Source organism: Grammomys surdaster, unplaced genomic scaffold (genome assembly GCF_004785775.1).
Source record: "Grammomys surdaster isolate TR1022 unplaced genomic scaffold, NIH_TR_1.0 167, whole genome shotgun sequence".
Lineage (NCBI taxonomy): Eukaryota > Metazoa > Chordata > Mammalia > Rodentia > Muridae > Grammomys > Grammomys surdaster.
This window is the reverse complement of record NW_021604615.1, coordinates 6,548,749-6,566,465: the sequence shown is the minus strand read 5'-3', so window position 1 is coordinate 6,566,465 and position 17,717 is coordinate 6,548,749. Positions and strand designations below refer to the sequence as shown.

At 48.0% G+C, this 17,717-nt stretch overlaps 1 protein-coding gene across 1 annotated transcript; it reads right to left on the bottom strand.

The window, feature by feature from the left end:
* Positions 1-156: 156 nt before the first annotated feature.
* Positions 157-16,637, bottom strand: Tex29 (testis expressed 29). Its single transcript, XM_028766316.1, has 6 exons — positions 16,517-16,637; positions 16,094-16,187; positions 10,722-10,832; positions 1,890-1,959; positions 783-943; positions 157-230 (listed from the first exon to the last, which is right to left on the bottom strand). The coding sequence occupies exons 2-6, from the start codon at positions 16,149-16,151 to the stop codon at positions 157-159; spliced, it is 474 nt and encodes a 157-aa protein (XP_028622149.1). The 5' UTR covers positions 16,152-16,187; positions 16,517-16,637.
* Positions 16,638-17,717: the final 1,080 nt, after the last annotated feature.

The window sequence follows — 17,717 nt, the reverse complement described above, 5'->3', positions numbered from 1 at the left end:
AGAAACTAATTCTAGTCCCTGCCTGCACCCAAAGGCACGCTCTTTCTCCTAAGTAGAAACATGGCCAGGGACAGGGCAGCAGAGAGCAATAAGCAACACTCAAAAAAAACACACCTTTATTTTTTTCCTCACAGACGGTCTCTCTGTTGCAGACATTCAAGGCGCTGCCGGAGGCGGAGCACTGCCACCGGTGTCTTCTTTCTTCTCTGGTTGTGAGGTGGTCGCTGGGGCTAGGTGACAGGGGGGAAATCTGAGTGTTTCTCTGATGCAACATGCAGCACCCTTAGGAGATTTTAGCAAGGGTTTGGAATAAAATAAACATGTGACAAGCGTTTTCTCAGAAGCCAATTGGTAAGAGGCCTGTACTGCCACTGTTTCCCAATATATCATGAGGACCAAAACCTCAGCAGGAGGTCTTCATATCCCCTGTCTCAACACAGAAGGCACCAAGGGAAAGATGAACCTGTGTCCTGCAGGCAGTCTTAGATCCACAGATTAGCAGGGAAGGGTCTTCCAGGCCCGCTTGCCCTGGGGACTTCCATGACAAGACAGATCTTACCGTCCCACATCTCACAACAAGATGCCACCTTCGGGACATCCTTCTCTCTAACCTGGACTTTTTCTGGTCCAAAAGCAACAAGTGGTCTGTACTTCCTCCTTGGAGTCACCTACAAGCAAGTAAACAGTGTTTGCCATTCCCGTTAAGGGCCATCAAAGACAGTGAGCATGCACAGAGGGAAGAGCCACAAGAGTAGAGCCAGACACTGCTCACACCAGCCTACCTTTTTTTACTTCTACCTCAGGCTCCTTCACGGAGGGGACTCTAGAGGGGATTGAAGGTGAGGGTGTAGGGGTGGGTATTTTAACAGGCTCCTCAGGGGTCTTGACTGGTGGCGGGGGCTCCACGCAGAGCTCCCTCTCTCTCTTAATCTCCTGTACAACCCTGAGGAAGAAAGGCTTGATCACATCCAAGCAGCCAGGAGACGGAAGCTCCTGGCCCCGAATGCCTCCTGCCCTGAGCTCTGTGCACAGGCTCTGGAATGAGACCCACATGCTTTGCTTCGTGGTCTCAGCTCCATCTCCTAAGGCAAAACCCAGGAAGAAAGTATACACTGTGCTGCAAAACCGGCTGAGTTGGCTGCACGAAAGGCTAGAGCAGGTGTGCTAGGTGAGGTATGTGAATCCTCTCCATGGCTTTGTGCCAAGCACAGGACAGAGCCTTAAGAACAGCAGGCACACCAGAGCTGGACGCCGAATTGAATACCAGCCCTGCTCTGCAGACAGAAACCAGCTGTGTGGTCTAAGGCTTCACTATCTCCAGGACAATGATGGAAAGGGTGTCCCTCTGAGTGTGTACCAAACACTGGCATGCCAGGGTTTCAAGCGTCCTGTGAGGTTTGTGGTGGTTAGTGTTATCAACTTGGCAAGATCCTGAATCACTGAGCCAACGGCCCACAGAGCATGCCTGACAGAACCTCAAGACTAGATTCATCAGGGTGGCAAAACCAACCTTAACTATTGGCAGCAGTATCCTTCAGGCTGAGTCGAAATAAACCCTTCCTCCTTTAAATTGGCCTTTTAGCCATTTTTGTCACAACAGTGTTTAAGGACAAAGGAAAGCCCTTAGCATGAGCCATGGGACCTCCTGGGTGCTGTTTTTGGTCACTGTAGCAGAAGATGGTCTCAGGACCAGTAGTTGCAGAGGCTGACAAAGCCATTGCACTAAACGCTGCTCTTAGGGTCTCAGACGTCCAGCGAATGCTGGGGACTCACTTTTATCACTAAGGGGAGATGTACCCAGAACAACAGCAGATACATGAGGGAGACAGCAGGGGTCGTATGCCCGCCTGAGACCATTCCTCCTCCTACACAGAATTCAGAGCACCCACCTGTAAATGATGGTGATGATGAAGGCCCCTGCCATGAACACAATCAGGATGGAGAACACCTGTACGTAAACTGGGAGACAAGCCCTGGCTTAGAATTTGGACCCAAAGTAGTCAGGAGAGGGGACCAGTCCCATCCTGAGGGGCCCTGTGTGGTCCAGTACAGTTCACTGTCATCCCACCAGTCTGTTAGCCCACTGGGTCAGGATGCCACAGCTAAGAGAACATTGTCTCTGGGCTCTTGAGTCCGACATGTCTCCACGGGGTAGTCAATGTTACAAAGCCTCTTAGTCAGGAAGAGCCTCTCTAGCTGTCACCATACTTGCCTTCACCGGGTTGTGTGAGGCCAAAGGTTGGAGCTTATGTGGGCACAACATTCACACCCTCACCGATGCTTTAATGGTTACGTTCTCTATCCTGTTTTCCATCCGCTAAAGGGAAAGAAACTATCTTGCTGGCAACATCCGACCCAAGAGATTTGATTCCATTCAAGCCCCCTACCCTTGTCCCCCTGTGAATAACTTAGGTGTCCCTAACCAGACAGGAAAAGAAAGATCTGCTGGATGTGATGTCCTTGAAGGACATTTCTGCAACAGCGGCCTTAGATAGCAGGTGTTTGTTACTATACAGGGTCTGGAACCACGAGTAAAAATCAAGGCATCTCCCAGACCTGATTCTCACTAAAGGCTTCAAGAATCCTCAGCCTACTTCGTTATGGCTTCCGGTGGTTTCTGGTGATCTTTGGCTCCTCTGGGTTTCTGTGTCTTTTCTCTTTGAAGACATGGGGCCTGTCGGGGTCACCTTGCTTCAGTGTGACAGTCTCTTTACTAATCACACCTACAAAGACTCTTGTCCTAGTTAGCATTAACCATCAACTTTCATAGACTAGACTCATCTGAAGCAAGAGTCTCAACTGACTGCCTTTATCAAGGTGGTCTGTGGGCCCAGCCAACCATGGGTGGTTCTATTCACTAGGCAGGTGGTCCTGGGCTGTGTAAGGAAGCTAACTGTGTGTAAGCCTGAATGAGCCAACAAGCAGTATTCTTCCATAGTTCCAGCCTCTAGGTTCCTGCCTTGACTTCTCCAAATGGATGAATGACAGCCTAGGAATGTAAGTCAGATTAACCCTTTACTTCCCTAACTTGCTTTTGGAAAATATGTTTTGTTACATCAATAGAAAAGACACTAGAACAGAAACTGGTACCAGGACTTAAGTAGTATGTTGCTGTTATGGACCTGACCGTGCAATTATTTATGTCTTTAGATTAGTTTGTTAGAGGATTGCAGGTGGTTTTGGAACTTTGGGCTACAAAATCCAGTGAGTGTTCAGAGCCTAATGGGCTGTTGTTGTGGGAACTTGGAAAATAACGCTGAGAATAACACAGTGGAGCCCTAGCTTGTGAAGCTTCAAACACTCTATGTGTGAGAAAATTGAACTGAGAATCTGTGATTTCTGGCCAGGCTAAGGCTGGAAATCATTGGTGACTAATAAGAGATCACCATTGAGGTGATAATGTCCTTTGTTTTTTGGGGCATTTCCTCCAAGTCAACACTTAGACGTCATCTAAGACGTTCAAGACCACATCTCATGATGGAAGATGAACTTGGCAGTGTGTAAAAAGTCACCCACACTCATACTGCAAGATGCAAGGTTGAGGGACTGAGGGAAAGCAGCTGAGGTCTGGTACCATGTGGCCGGGTCAGAGTCCCTAAAGAGAAGACAAGAGAGGCCATGGCTGAAGGTAGATAAGTTACAGTGAAGCCCCCAGGATATTGGAGATGCCAGGACCATTTGATGTCCACCAAGAAAAACAGCAAGTGTGGAGTGTAGCTGGCCTGAACATTCAAGACAACTTCCATATTCTGAAGATGACAGAGCTGGGGAGGCGTGGCTGCTCAAAGCCTTCAAAGCTGAAAGATCATGAGTGAGTTTCTGGTAGATGCCAAACACTGAACTATAGAATCTTGATCTTGGTTCTTCTTAAGTTTGAGTGTTCCTATACCATGGTTCTTTTGGAATAAAACATATTTAACTTGCTTTGTTTTACAGAAGTCCACAGTTAGGAGACCTCAGAGTCTTTAAGAAACTTGGGGTTCTTTTGGATTTTTTTAATAAGTGTTTTGCCTGCAAGTGTGTGTGTGTGTGTGTGTGTGTGTGTGTGTGTGTGTGTGTGTGTGTATCTGTGTGTATGTATGTATGAGTGTCTGTGTGTATGTATGTATGAGTGTGTGTGCATGTGTGTACCACGTGCATGCCTGGTGTCCATTGAAGTCAGAAGAGGGTATTGGGTTCTCTAGAATTGGAGCTACAGATGGTTGTGAGCCACCCTGTGAGTGCTGGATACTGATTCTGAGTCCTCTAGAAGAGCAACAAGTACTCTTAAACACTGAACCATCTCTCCAACCCCAGAGCCCTTGGACGTTTTAAGTGCTGAAATGTTTAGACACCATGGGACTCTTCTGTTGGGCTGTGTTTTCTATTCTAATATTATCATAGATCTTTGGGACAAAAATAAAAAACTGTGGCCTAAAGTGTTGTGTATGTGTGTCCGTTTGAGAAGAGGTGGATTGCCCTGGTTACCTGTCAACTGGACAGATTAGAATCACATACAAAAAAAAGAAGTCTCAACTGGGTAACTGTCAGTATCAAGTTGGTATAAGCATGACTGTGAAAGGTTTTCTGGATTGTTAATTGATATGAGGGAGCCCAGCCCACTGTGGGTGGTGTCATCCCCAGGGCAAGTATCCTGGGCTGTATAAAGAAGCTAGCTGAGAATAAGCCCAAGGGAACCAGCAAGCAATATTCCTTCATGGTTCCTGCCTCTGGGTTCCTGTCTCAAGTTTCCTGGGTCTGTGACCTGAAAGAGAAAGCCAGATCTCCCTCTTCCAAGTTGGTCAGCATGTTCTGTCTCAGCGACAGGAAGAAAAACTAAAGCAACTTCCTTGACAAGACAGACCACATACACTAGCCCCCAAACAGCATAGAGTTCAATTCACAACACAGCTACAGAGCAAGTTGCTCCCTAGGCAATGGGCAAGATTCCATCAGGACCCATGGTCATTGACTAGTTTGAGGTTCTCCAGGAGGAGGCAGAACTTCAGGATCCCTTATGTGAGGGCAGAAGTTGAGAGCTGAACAAGGGTTGAACCCAGCAGCTCAGTATGTCAGCTCAAGTCTTTCCATTTCATACTGATGTGAGCCCTAAGGCAGACACCAAAAACTGGCTATTCCAGTCTCACCAGGAGCAGAGCCTCCCAACTAACAGAGACTATGGAAACATAAGCCTGGCTACTATGTTTATTGTAATGCCTAGTGGCAGTCCCAGAGAAGCCTGTGAGCTGTTGCTTCAAGACTCTGAACTTTGGGGGCAACTTACTACAGCATAAATCGACACAGTACAAAGTGTGTCATGAGGAGCCCTCAGAATCAAATGACAGGAAATGTGTTCATGGCTGAATTAAGGGCTTTCAGGTAAAACCCCACAAGTTCTTGAATCCCAGAGTGATAAAATCAGAACCACACGTGAGCATGGCACATATATTTTCATGTTATAGTATAGGCACCTTCCATATGTGGTAGTGGTCTCTCGGCCCTGCTGTCAAGCTAACAGAAGCAATAGACAGGACTCTGTGCGTTCCTCTGCACAGCATCTGGCTGTGAGAAGCCACATGTGTGGTGTGTCAGGAGTCATATATTGTGACTGCTCTTCCCCAGGCAGAAGAAAGGGTTATTTTCCCAAGGGTAACGTCTCCCCAGCAGAGTTAACAAAAGTTTTGAAATCATCTCAGCAAGTCCCATGAAGCAACTGAAGTCAAATACTTAGAAGAAGTGACATATTAAATAATATGCCCTAAATCAAGACTGAAGAATGAAGGCAAGTCTTCCCCCTCTAGCTCCCCAGTTCCTTTTTGAAATATCTAATGCTAATTCCCCAAGTTCATATTCTTAATAATACAGATTATGCCATAACACAATGTGCACTTCAAACCAGCCTATTTAAGAAGTTGGTGAAAGGTTTTCATAACATGGAATTATATGCACAAAGAACTCATAATACCCTGTCACTGAATCCTACAACTTACACAGCACACAGGCTCATTTGCTGCCTTGAAAGAGAAAGATGTCAAAGAAATGAAAAAAAAATTGAGGGCACAGTGAGAACCCAAATGTAGGGCTCACTGCCCAGAATCTTCCTACAGATGGCCCCACCTCTTAACACGAAAGATGTCAGAAGTTAAGAAAAAGTAGCGCCCACACGCATGTTGACGACTAGGGGGAAGATGGACTGAGGGTCAGTATGCCATGACATAATGATGTGATCCCTTGCTCCCAAGACTCTGTGCTGTTTTCTGGATTCCTGAAGGAACCCACAACTAAGATGCTACAGAGACCGTGGCTTGTTCTCGAGTAAGTGACTGGTTATGGCCCTCGTGTAAGCAATGGGTGTCACACACACTCACAACATCACTAACGACTTCTTAAAAATCTACCAGAAGGTTGTCCAGAGGACACAGCATATTTAAAAAAGCAGTGGCTATCTAGATACATCTCCAAAGAGGGCGTCTGCCTTGAGGCATCAACTCCCCAGGCCCCACTGTTGGGATTCTACTTCACAGGGTATGTAGCAACTGAGTTAACTACTCAGCTCTTGGACTAGAAACTGAACGTGCCTCACATGCTTCTGTGGAAATGACTGAACACTCTTCTTAAATGTCTTGTGGATGCTTGTTCCTCCTACTTCTCAAAGCTCTGATTGTAGAGCTTTCCAGGCACTCTCAGTTGCAGAAGGACTGTTAGTCCTTGTCCTGTTGCTATGATGAAACCCCCTGCCTATGCAGTATAAAGAAGGGTTTATTTCAGCTCACAGATCAAGGGCACCATCCATCATGGTGGGGAAGTCAAGAAGGCAGAGCTGGTCATGCTGCATCCATACCGGAGAAGCAGAAGGGGATGAATGCCCGGGCTCAGCTCACTGTCACTGTCATATGGTCCAGGATCCTACCCTGGGGAATAGCGCCACCCACTGTGGACAGGTCTCACCATCTCAGTTAATGTAATCAAGATGACCCCCAAAGGTATGCCCAAATGCTATCCTCCAGATGATTCTAGAGCTCATCACATTGACCACTGAACGGCCTGACCCCATTGTTCTTGTTAACTTGATACCCAAACACATCACTCTAGGTCATCGCCTCCTTCTGTTTCCTATCCCCAAAGTCTCATGTTCATCTCAGAATGCAAAATACAATCCAACTTCAAAAGGCCCCGAGGTCCTTAACAATTACAGCAGCTTAAAGTCTAAAAAGTCCACGTCTCATTCCAGAGTCAAGGCAATCTCTCAACGGTGAGCCCCTATAAAGTAAAAAAAAAAAAACAAGCTACATACTTCCAACATACAACAGTGTTGTACAGAAATGTTGCACAGAATAAATATGTCCGTTCCGAAATGGAAGGACCTGGGTATATCAAGACATGACTAGGCCTAACCAAGGAGAAATACTAGCAGGGCAAACACAAATCCTGCAAGGCCATGTGCAACATCTGTGACTCGTGATGCAACTGGCTGGTTCCAGGGAATTAGATAGCCTTATCCTCCAATTACGCCACCCAAAGCACACACAGTCTCTCTCTCAGGCTACTTCTACTCCATGCCTAGAGGTTTCCTTGGCCTCTGCCCCACAATCCTGGCATCTCCACTATCCTTGGGTGTCCAGTGTTACTTAAGCTTTGCCTGCAAAGCCAATACCATGTGGCTGATGCTACCAAGTTCTTCCGACAGCTCTAGCTGTAACATGGCCCCCTTGTACCATAGCTGTATCAGTTGCATGCTGATTCTGAGAACATTATTCCCCCGGGCTGTTGTCTTTGAAGGAACCTATTAAACTTTCTTCCTTCAAATGAATTTGGATCTTCACTTCATGGCACCTCTGATGGGTAGGGGCTTTGCCTTCATGACTTTCCTACTGTCCCAGTGCCACCCGGGGGTCTCATGAGTGGTGCTGACCTCTTTCATTGTTGCACCTGTTCTGTTGGCACTGAGCTCAACACTCCCCTGTCCCAAAAGCTCCTCTGCCAAACGAGTCAGTTCATTTTTTTTAATGCAACTTTGCTCAAGTTCTTAGAACACAGAAACCTACAACCAATCAGAATGCAGAGAGCAAGAGACCATGTGGTACTGAGGCCCACATGTGGCTTCTACAATGCAAGTCCCCACCCAAGGCTTAGGGACTATGGTGGGAAAGGAGGCATCAGAGGAACAAGGAGATGCTGGGAGACTGTGTCTCCTAGACATGTCAAAGTAGACATGTCAAAGCTACACCCAGGAAACCACACCAACGTGGCGGCCTAAACATGATCTGAACAAAGCGATTACCAACAGACATGCTAACGGATGGGGAACATCTCATGGGGTCCAACCCTAGACAGAGGACCACAGCTAAGGAACGTGAACACTGAGGGAAAGAGAAGTCGTCTTCCCCAGGGAAGAACCCACAAACTAACTCTTTGGTGCACAGCGGTCAGGCCCAAAGTCACATGCATGTAAGGACACTACATGGAATGACCATTTGCAGTTATATAATTTGGGAATGTGTGTGTGTGTGTGTCTGTGTGTCTGTGTCTGTGTGTCTGTGTGTGTCTGTGTCTGTGTGGGCATCTATGTGTGTGATAACAAAGAAAAATAGGTCATGAATTTGAAGAAAAGCAAGAGGGATACGTGGGAGAGGCTGGAGGGAGGGAAGGGGAAAGTGACATTGTAATTTTAAAAGTTAAAAATTCTGCCGGGTGGTGGTGGCGCACGCCTTTAATCCCAGCACTTGGGAGGCAGAGGCAGGCGGATTTCTGAGTTCGAGGCCAGCCTGGTCTACAGAGTGAGTTCCAGGACAGCCAGGGATACACAGAGAAACCCTGTCTCGAAAAAACCAAAAAAAAAAAAAAAAAATTCTTTTAAAAACTGAGTGCATGCTACACTTAAGGGAAAACCTAAGTTAGGTTCCCAGCACCCAGATCAGGTGTCTTGCAACCACTGTTAACATCAGCTCCAGGGGATAAATGACCTTTTCTGGCCTCCACGGGCACCCATATGTACATGCATACACAGAGACAGACGTGTGCACACAGAGAAATCTCTGTGTGTATGTGTGCGTGTATGTGCGCACATGTGTATGTGTATTCGTGTGTGTGTGTGTGTGTGTGTGTGTGTGTGTGTGTGTGTGTGTGTGTGTGTAATGGTTATCAGTAAGGCTGACATATAACCTCCACAGAACATACCCCAACCACTCCTCCAGAGAAGAGGCACTAGGGGAGATCAAGCCTGTGAAGGAACCCTACATTGTGTGATTCCACTGGTATGAAGAACAGGTAAATTCATAGACAAATCCATAGGGGCTGAAGGAAGAGAGGGGTGAGTGCTAGCAGGTTTGACAAGATGTCCTCAGGTCAGATGGGGTTAAAAGCGGTCTGACTTTGTGAACACACTAAAACCCATGAACTGAATTCTTAGGGTAGACTTTAGGCGGGCACTAGCCTGACATGTGTGAGCCCTAGGATCTGTTGCCAGCACTGGAAAAGAATGAATTTTATAGAATGACCATTTCTTCTCAACAGAAATAATAAAAAAAAACACCAGCTATGACTGTTTTGGCCAAAAGGCAGAAATGGGTCCTGGTATGCAAGAGCCACTCTTCCCCTAGAGTGAGAAGGGCCCTGAGCCTTCTAAAGTCAAGACCTAAAGGCGTGCTGTGAGCAGCGAGTCCTCGTGTGTGCTAATGATGTGTCTGTTGTGATCTCTTTGGGAGAAGTCTGTTTGCTATCAGAGGCCTAAAGGCCCAGTCTCCATGACACTGATCTAAGAAAGTGTGCTCCTGTCTGCTTCCTCCAGCTCCTCCTGGTGCGAGGCAGCACATTTGATAGGTCATATTGATCACTCTTCCCTGACTTCCAAAGCCATGTACATACACAGGGAAGGGTACACAGCGCTGCGTGGGAGGATTCACTCTAACTGGGGATTTAGTAGGAGAAGGAACGGGAAGGAAGGAGGTACCCAAGAACATGTTGCACTGTGCAGAGGGACAGGGGCTGGAGGCCAGCACACCAAGGTCCCCACTTCTGCTACGTGGCCAGTACAGTCTTTCCTGGCCTCGGAGTGTTTACCCCTGTTCTCTAACGGAAATTAAGAGTGGATTCATCATACATAGTTTCCATAATTACCCTTCTGAAAGCTATCAAGACTGAAGACATACAGGAGCCTCCAAGTGAAATTTAATGAAGGTTTGGAGGTGGTGCTTTAGACAATTCTAGTAATTCAGAAAGCCCAAGTCCCGACATGGGAAAACATCTCCCAGAGGCCGAATGAACACAGTCCTTCACTACAACAACCTGGTTCTTTATGGTTCCTCTGTTCCTTCCCACTCCTCACAGATATCGAGGATGTCTAGAAATGGCTCTTCAGGAGCGAGGCGGGTGGGTGGGACAGAGTAAACAGCTAGCCCTGCAGCTCCTTGGATAGTCCAAGCCTGATCTCAGGACTGTATTGTGTTTTCATGTGACACTAAAATGATCTCAGGAGAAACCCAGTCACATCGCGTCTCTCAGCCATCCTTGGCTAGACACCACCAGCCTGGCCCAATCAGGCCCTCAGCTGGCTGCAGCCAGCAGCACCCTGTGTCCAGTAGCTGTCTTGGTAGGGACATTCTCATACCCAGTCTTCATAATCCCAGCCTTTTCCAGGAAGGAGAGTGGTGAGAAGCCCCTCCCACTCTGCACAGAGCAGAGGTGTATGAGGTTGTGGCGGATGGGACGGGACACAAACAATGGACCAGAACCGGATCACTTACTGGGAACAGCTTTCTGGTAGCAGACGCCCTTGTAGAAACAGCACCCGAGCTGCCTACAGTGGTCTCTGGTGACGTTGTAGTCACAGATGTTATACAGAGGGATGTCACAAACTGCAAGGCACAGACAGACACAGCATTGAGTTGGCAGAAAACAAGGCGGGGTGGTCACGGGGTACGCTGGGAGTCTGCCAGAGGGAACTGAGGTTCAGTTAATTCCATTAATTATGAGAATCTCCCTTTGAGATGAGGATAGAATTAAGTTTCTGAACAAAATAACATAAAGTTAATTACTGAGCATAATACAAAGGCCGCTGAGGATCGGGGTGATAAGGCATTTCAGCTGAGACAAGCCAGGCACGGGCTCCAACCAGGCATCCGAGATGGCTAACACATGACCACTGGGGTGGCCGGGTCATTCCGTGCAATATGCACACTGAGGGTCAGCATGAGCTTTTGCTAGCAGTGTGGGGTTGAGGATTGTGCCCTAATTTAGAAACTGAATCCAAAAGACAGAAGTTGGGACTGGAGAGACGGCTCTAAGGCCAGAGGTGAAGATCTTGTAAAAGGTGAATATCTTGTAGGGACCCAAACTAGATTCCCAACACTCGGCAGGGCAGGGAGGCTCATGACTACCTCTGACTCCAGCTGCGGAATATTTTGCACCTCTGGTCTGCTGATATTGTACTCAGATCAAACAGTCAAACAGTCACACACAGATACGTGCACATCACTAGAAACAGATCCTGAAGAGACAAAATATGGAGCCCCCTCCCCTTGGGAAGGGAAAATGGTGGCCCTGTGCTGGGAAGAAGATTAAAGAAAGGACACAGGAGAGACTATTCCCTCACGCACTGGTTTTGACTTGGAAAACGTGGTACTTCAGTGGTGGTGGCAGCTGACAGGACCTAGTGGTAAACAAGTCACACAGGTCCAGTGTTCAGCCTGAAGCCAGAGGGTCGAGCCCCACTCTGGGGAAGACAAAGACAGGAGGATCCTGGGGCTATGAGCTTGCTACTCTAGCTGAACTGATAAGAGCCAGGCACAGGCTTATGTGAACGAAGTGCTATCGCAGTGGTAGCTCCTTTGTTAGAAGTCACAGACACAGGTGCCAGTGTCCAATTCCCCAGAGAAGTCATGTGTGGGAACTGCCCTCCTGAATGGACCTCCAAGGACACAGAGCTAAGCTGCAAGACCAAGCTGGACTCTCAGGGAACTGGAGACATGAAAGGTCATCGTGTTCTGTGTTGCTCTGGCTCAGGACAACTCAGTTAGGCCCACTTTACTCTCCATAGGCCTCCCAGAAGGCACAGGGATGACATAGACACAGTGCACAGCCGTTTACAGAAACAATTTCATTGTCGTGGCAACATGAAATTGAATATGCAGATCAACTTAACAGACAGGTTAGACTTACCAGGCAGACAAAGGCCAAGCCCAATAAAGGATGCTCATCCCTCGGCCTTGCCTCTGGAGGCAGCCTCTGCCTGCCCTGTCTCAGGAAAGCCCCATCTCCATTACCCAGGTTTTCCCACTTTGGACAGCCATGCACAGTGTCCCTGTAGGACCTTGTCAGACAGGACCCCACCCCCAAGCATGCAGGGAGCACACCTGAGGATAGAAAAACTTTGTGCCTGGACAAGGGGATAGGACTCACACCCAGCAAGGGCAGTGGGAAGGTTCAGAGATCCCCAGGAGTGAGGGTATGTTGATCAACTCCTGGCCGTGCTCTAAGTTACTTCATGTTGTATAAAATTGTTTTCTCAGACCACTTTGCCCAGAGAGACTCCATTTTACAAGTGACTTTTGAATTCTGCTTTGAGGATGGGAGAGGACCACACCCCTGGGCAGGGCACCATGTGTCTGGCTCCACCCACACAGCATAAACTGACTGACAAAGGACTTAGTCTTCAGAACGGAAACAGTGCCATTCAAAAACTCACTAGGGTGAATCTGAGACTGTAACATGTCCATGACTCATGGACATGTTCAAATCTTAACACAGAAACTAGGCCCAAGAACCTATGGTACAGGCCAGACCCAGGGAAGGGTGTAACCTCCTCCCCTTTCCCCCACCCCAATGAAATGGAGACCCTATACCCCAATGGCCTGTCAACTGCCATTAGTATGTGAGTTAAGGACTGACAAGCAGGTCCTGTTCCCACTATGATGTGACCTACTCAATGGCTGTCTGTCCATCTGCCTGTTCAACCTTGTGGGCTTGCTGTGTACCCAATGATCAGTCTTTCGTCTGAACAGGGTCTTCCGCTTTCGCCTCTGCAGCCAGACTCAACTCCACAACGGAGCTCTCAAGCTCGTGACCCGCAGCGTTCTGACTCAAGGCAGCGGCTTCTTCCCTGGAGCTGGTTTGGATTTGTTATCAACATAGACTCTACCCACATTTTAATCAGGCACTCCAGAAAACTTCTGGAAACTCTGCTACAGCCTCATTAACCCTTAGTATCTATTTAGCAACCCACATGCGTGCAATATAGAGAGACGCCTGATGTATTTACTGAGGGATGTGTGGTATGGGGGTGGCTCAGGAAAGCCAGTATCTCATAAACGGCTGCCACTGCAACTGCAACATACCTTGTGGATACACTGTCAACCAATTAACCTGACATTGTGGAAAGACACCAACATGTGTGTCTGTTTTAGGCCCAACTCATCTTACTCATGACAGGGTAGTTTAAGAGCTGGCTACCTATGCAGACTTGGCCTAGGAGACATTTGACATCCATGGATCCTTCTCAGGATGCTTTCTGAAAGGGAGACAGTAGGCCAGGCTAGGCAAGGGTCTAGAAGAACAGATAACAGGGCCAGCATGGACTAGCTGGGTTCTTCCCTGCCAGGTATTCTCCCAGCCTCTGTGCCTCCATCTGGGTTGACATCAGGCTCTGTCCTGCTCTGGGTTACTCCGCTACATAAAGCTGTGGCTCCTCGGGCTTTGCCTTTCCCTGAGAGACTCCACATTGAGGATGAAGGAAGACTGAATCTGAGGGAACAGTAGTACCAGGTGACAGGAGCCACCTAGGTGGGACAGACTGACTTACCCCTAAAAGTAGAAAGACCAGGTGTGTTCAGGGTGCTATGTGCACAGACTATGGGAAGAAACCAGGATGAAAAGGATGCCTGGATGCTTGAAGATCAGACAAACAGCTGGACACACCACAGGGAAGGTGTCACGCCCTTACCTGGACCCCTCAAGGACACCTCACACTACGGTAGCAGCAGAACCACTGACCTGTTGCCTGACCACCCCAGTGTGCATCTGGACCAACAGACAACTCCCAGCAGTCTCAGGGGCTTTAGCTCAGCTGGGTGCCAACTGATGATGTCGTCTCAGTTGTCAGTTCACTGTTCAGTGTCACCTTTCACTGTTCCAGTCTCCACCATATCTTGTGCCCGCAGCTCAACTCTGCTGCTGTAGTTCAACTCTGCCCTGAACCCCAAGCCTCTGCATCCCTATCAGCTCCCCCAGATTCTCCTCTTGCTCCTCTTTGGAAGTCCTTGAACTCTCCTGAGCCCTGTGTAGCCCTTTGTTGCCCCTTCTGTAATATATATATGTAAATTACAGAGGTGTCCTGTATATATACATATATATGTGTGTGTGTGTGTGCATACACACATATAATTATATATGGTATATGTATATAAACAGTAAATATTAATGTATATTAATATATTATTTTATATATAATTAATAAAATTAATATTAACATATAATAAATATTAATATATTATATAACATATAATATATTCACAGATATGTTTTACTGTGTGGATGTGCCATCTGATCTTAATAGTTACAACTGAAATATAAGAATCCATGCTCAATTGGCCGGGAGAGTGAAAGTGCTGGACAAAGTCCGCCAGCAGAGCTGTCGAAATTGGAATGTACTGTCATTCAAAAAATTCCGACGTTGCAGAAAGAAAACCTAGCTTCACCTCGCTACATTTTTTTCAACAAGCCTTTGAGGCTGGAAGGGACATGGGGAGCATGGTCCCTGTCATTTATCGTGGTCCAAGCTAGAAGGCCAGCAGACAGGAAAAGCATCAGTCCACAGTTTGGGGACACCAGGAAATCTGGACACCAAGTGGGGATTATTTCCTGCCCCCAGGCTGCAGCTCAGCAGTTCCTAGATACCTTATACACCCCTAAGACAACCTCCTAATCCAAAACTCAGCTTACCTGTATCCTGAGGTCTCCCCTCACCTGGGCCTTGAAACCTGGAGTGGGGTGTTCCAGCCCCAAGCTTAGGTTTTCAGGGCCAGTGTCCAACAGCTCCCAGGAACTTCTTGCAGAGGTAGGTGGGTACTGATCCCCACCCCTCCAAGATAGTTCCCCAGGGCTCATGGTTGTAGACAGAGACCAAGAGGCTGCCCACAAGGACCTTGAGGACAGGGTTCCTCCATCCTTTGTCATAGCTACTGCTTTTCTTCTGGGAGACAACACCACTCAGTCTTAGCCAAACACACAGAGCATTGGCCCTGAGTTTCTGCTGCTCTCTGTGGCCCCAGTCAGCCTACAGTTTCGTAACTCGATTGTTCTGAATCAGAAATCACAATCAGCCCTATTAAGAGTCTTCTGCCTGTGGAGGTACCCAGCCCCAGCATGGAATAGTGCTTCCCCAACCCCACCCTGGAGTTGAGCCTCCCCTCACACTCCCGACCTCTAGGGAGAAGTTGGCTTTCCTTCACGGAATCCCATAGAAAAGCCCTTGGCCTGCCTCCCTAGGGAGACAAACAAAAGATGAACACATTTCTTCTCTCTTCCTCCATGTCATGTGACATAATAGCAATGCATGAATACATGCTCCATTAAGAAAAGAAAAAAGAAGTTTCAAACAGTGAGATATGGGAGGGAAGGAGACAGCCCCGTCATGAGTACCCAGTGGTCTGAGGCTCCTCCTGGGAAGCACGAAATTCTAGAAGGTTCTCCTGTCTGATTTAAAGTAAATGCAATTATACCATGTACAGCCAAAGTGCCTTTGAGAAAATCATATTTTTGCATGGCTTCCATACTCAAGGATCAAGTGTCTAATACCTACTTAGATATCTAGTGGTGGGGCAAGGTGTGCTTCCTTGTTGAAAAAAGAATTCATTATATAAAAGCCACTTCTGAGGTAAGAGTTTAAAAGTGACTGAAGAGCATAACCAACGGAAAGCCCTGGAACTCCTTGTTGTTTCGTAAGCTGGTGTGAAAAATCCCAAGCAGCTGCTCTGTAATGACTCAAGACTCAGAGATCTCAAGACGGCCCCCTGGGGTTACCTGGAAATACATTTCCCTGCCTCCCTTGGTCAGATAAGCCAGATGGCACTGATGGCCAAATTCTCCATGCAAACAGCCCCAGCAGCCTCTTCCATGTTACCTGCAAACTTCTTCAGGAGGTGTGGTGGGGACTTCTTGATTTCTGTGGTGTATCTCATGGTAGCAGCTGACAGGGATTCAGGGATCAAATATGCCTGCAAGACAGGACATCTCAGCACAAGGGGCCCCACAGCATCCACACTTGGAAGACAGGAATATCCCAGAATAGACCCTAGAACATGCAAACCTGAAAGACAGGACACCTCACCACAGAGAGTGCAGGACTTGCACATCTAGAAGATAGCACAGGACACCTCAGCACACAGGGGCATCAGAGCGTTCACACCTGAAGACAGGGCAGGACACCTCACCACAGGGTGGCAGGGTGGCCATCTTTTGGGGTATACTGTGTGATACTAGAGAATTAACAGGCCAAGCATGAAGGGCTTTTCTTGGCCCCAGGGTAGAGGGTATGGCCACCAACCTGTCCATCATTTCCAGAGCTGAGTCATCTGTACTGCCTCTCTGGTAGCCTCTAAGTAGGAACAATGTTTTGGTTAAACCAGGAACCGGCTATCTCCTCCTCTTGTCTATGGCTCGCAAGTAGCTTGGGATCGGGGTGGACATAGAAGATCAGTCCCTGCCTATTATGACATCATTTGTCCCTGCCTATTATGACATCATTTGTCCCTGTCTATTATGACGTCATTTGGAAGCTCGAGGTCATGCAGGTGTTACAGCACCTCATTCTATGGGATGAATGTGGAGCAGATGCTCAAGCACACTGACAGGCTGGGGAAAGATGCCCTATGCAAGGCACAGTGTGGAACCGTGAAAGGATGGCTTGGTTTTTGGTAGAGCACTGGCTGGAGATAGCTGGAGACCCAACAGGTGTCCATGCCTGTGAGGGATTGCATATATCTCACCACACCCCCAGACTCCACTCCAGGCTCCTGACATGTGGCAAAGATCTCCATGGATCCGCGCCTTTCAGTCACGTAGGGCAACGTCCCTACCAGCCCCTCCACAGGTAGAGGGCGTGGCTACAGGCTTCAGCCTCAAGAGATTTCCATATTAATGAGATACCTGAAGGCCAGAGGGTGTAGCCAATTAATCATTTTTTCCCAGACCCTCCTCCATCCTCCCTCCCTATTTAACTCAGGTCTGCCCTGAGAGAGGTGGGGATACAACCAGATTCATTCACCATCTGCCATGACAATAAATCTTTTAACACCATGGACTTCCTTGTGTCTTTGGGGACCCACCACGGGGAACCATGAAGAAGGCTTCTAACTAATGGGCCAAGCTGCCAGAAGTCCTCTCTGCGTTCCAGTCACGGAGCCCTGCCAACTCAAACAAGCCAGCCTTGAACCAACCAAGCCAATGCCGTAACAGAGTCTCTTTCCCGAGGGGCACTGTCAGGGCTTCTTTCTCTCCCGTCCTTCCTCTTGTGTCTCTGTTCTTCCGCATCCCCCAGTGGTGTCTGGGAGACCAAGAACGGAGACCACCAGCCTCTGGGTCCATTCAGGAGCCCTGCCCCCATGGGAACTTCAGGTTGAGATTGCTCCACGCCCAGACAGAGCCCCAAGTGCAGCTTCTTAGACCAGTGTCTGCTCAGTGCCACGTGGAGGGCACTCAACCAAATTTCCATTTCTGCTCCCCGAGCTGTGTCTAGAAGCCTGGGG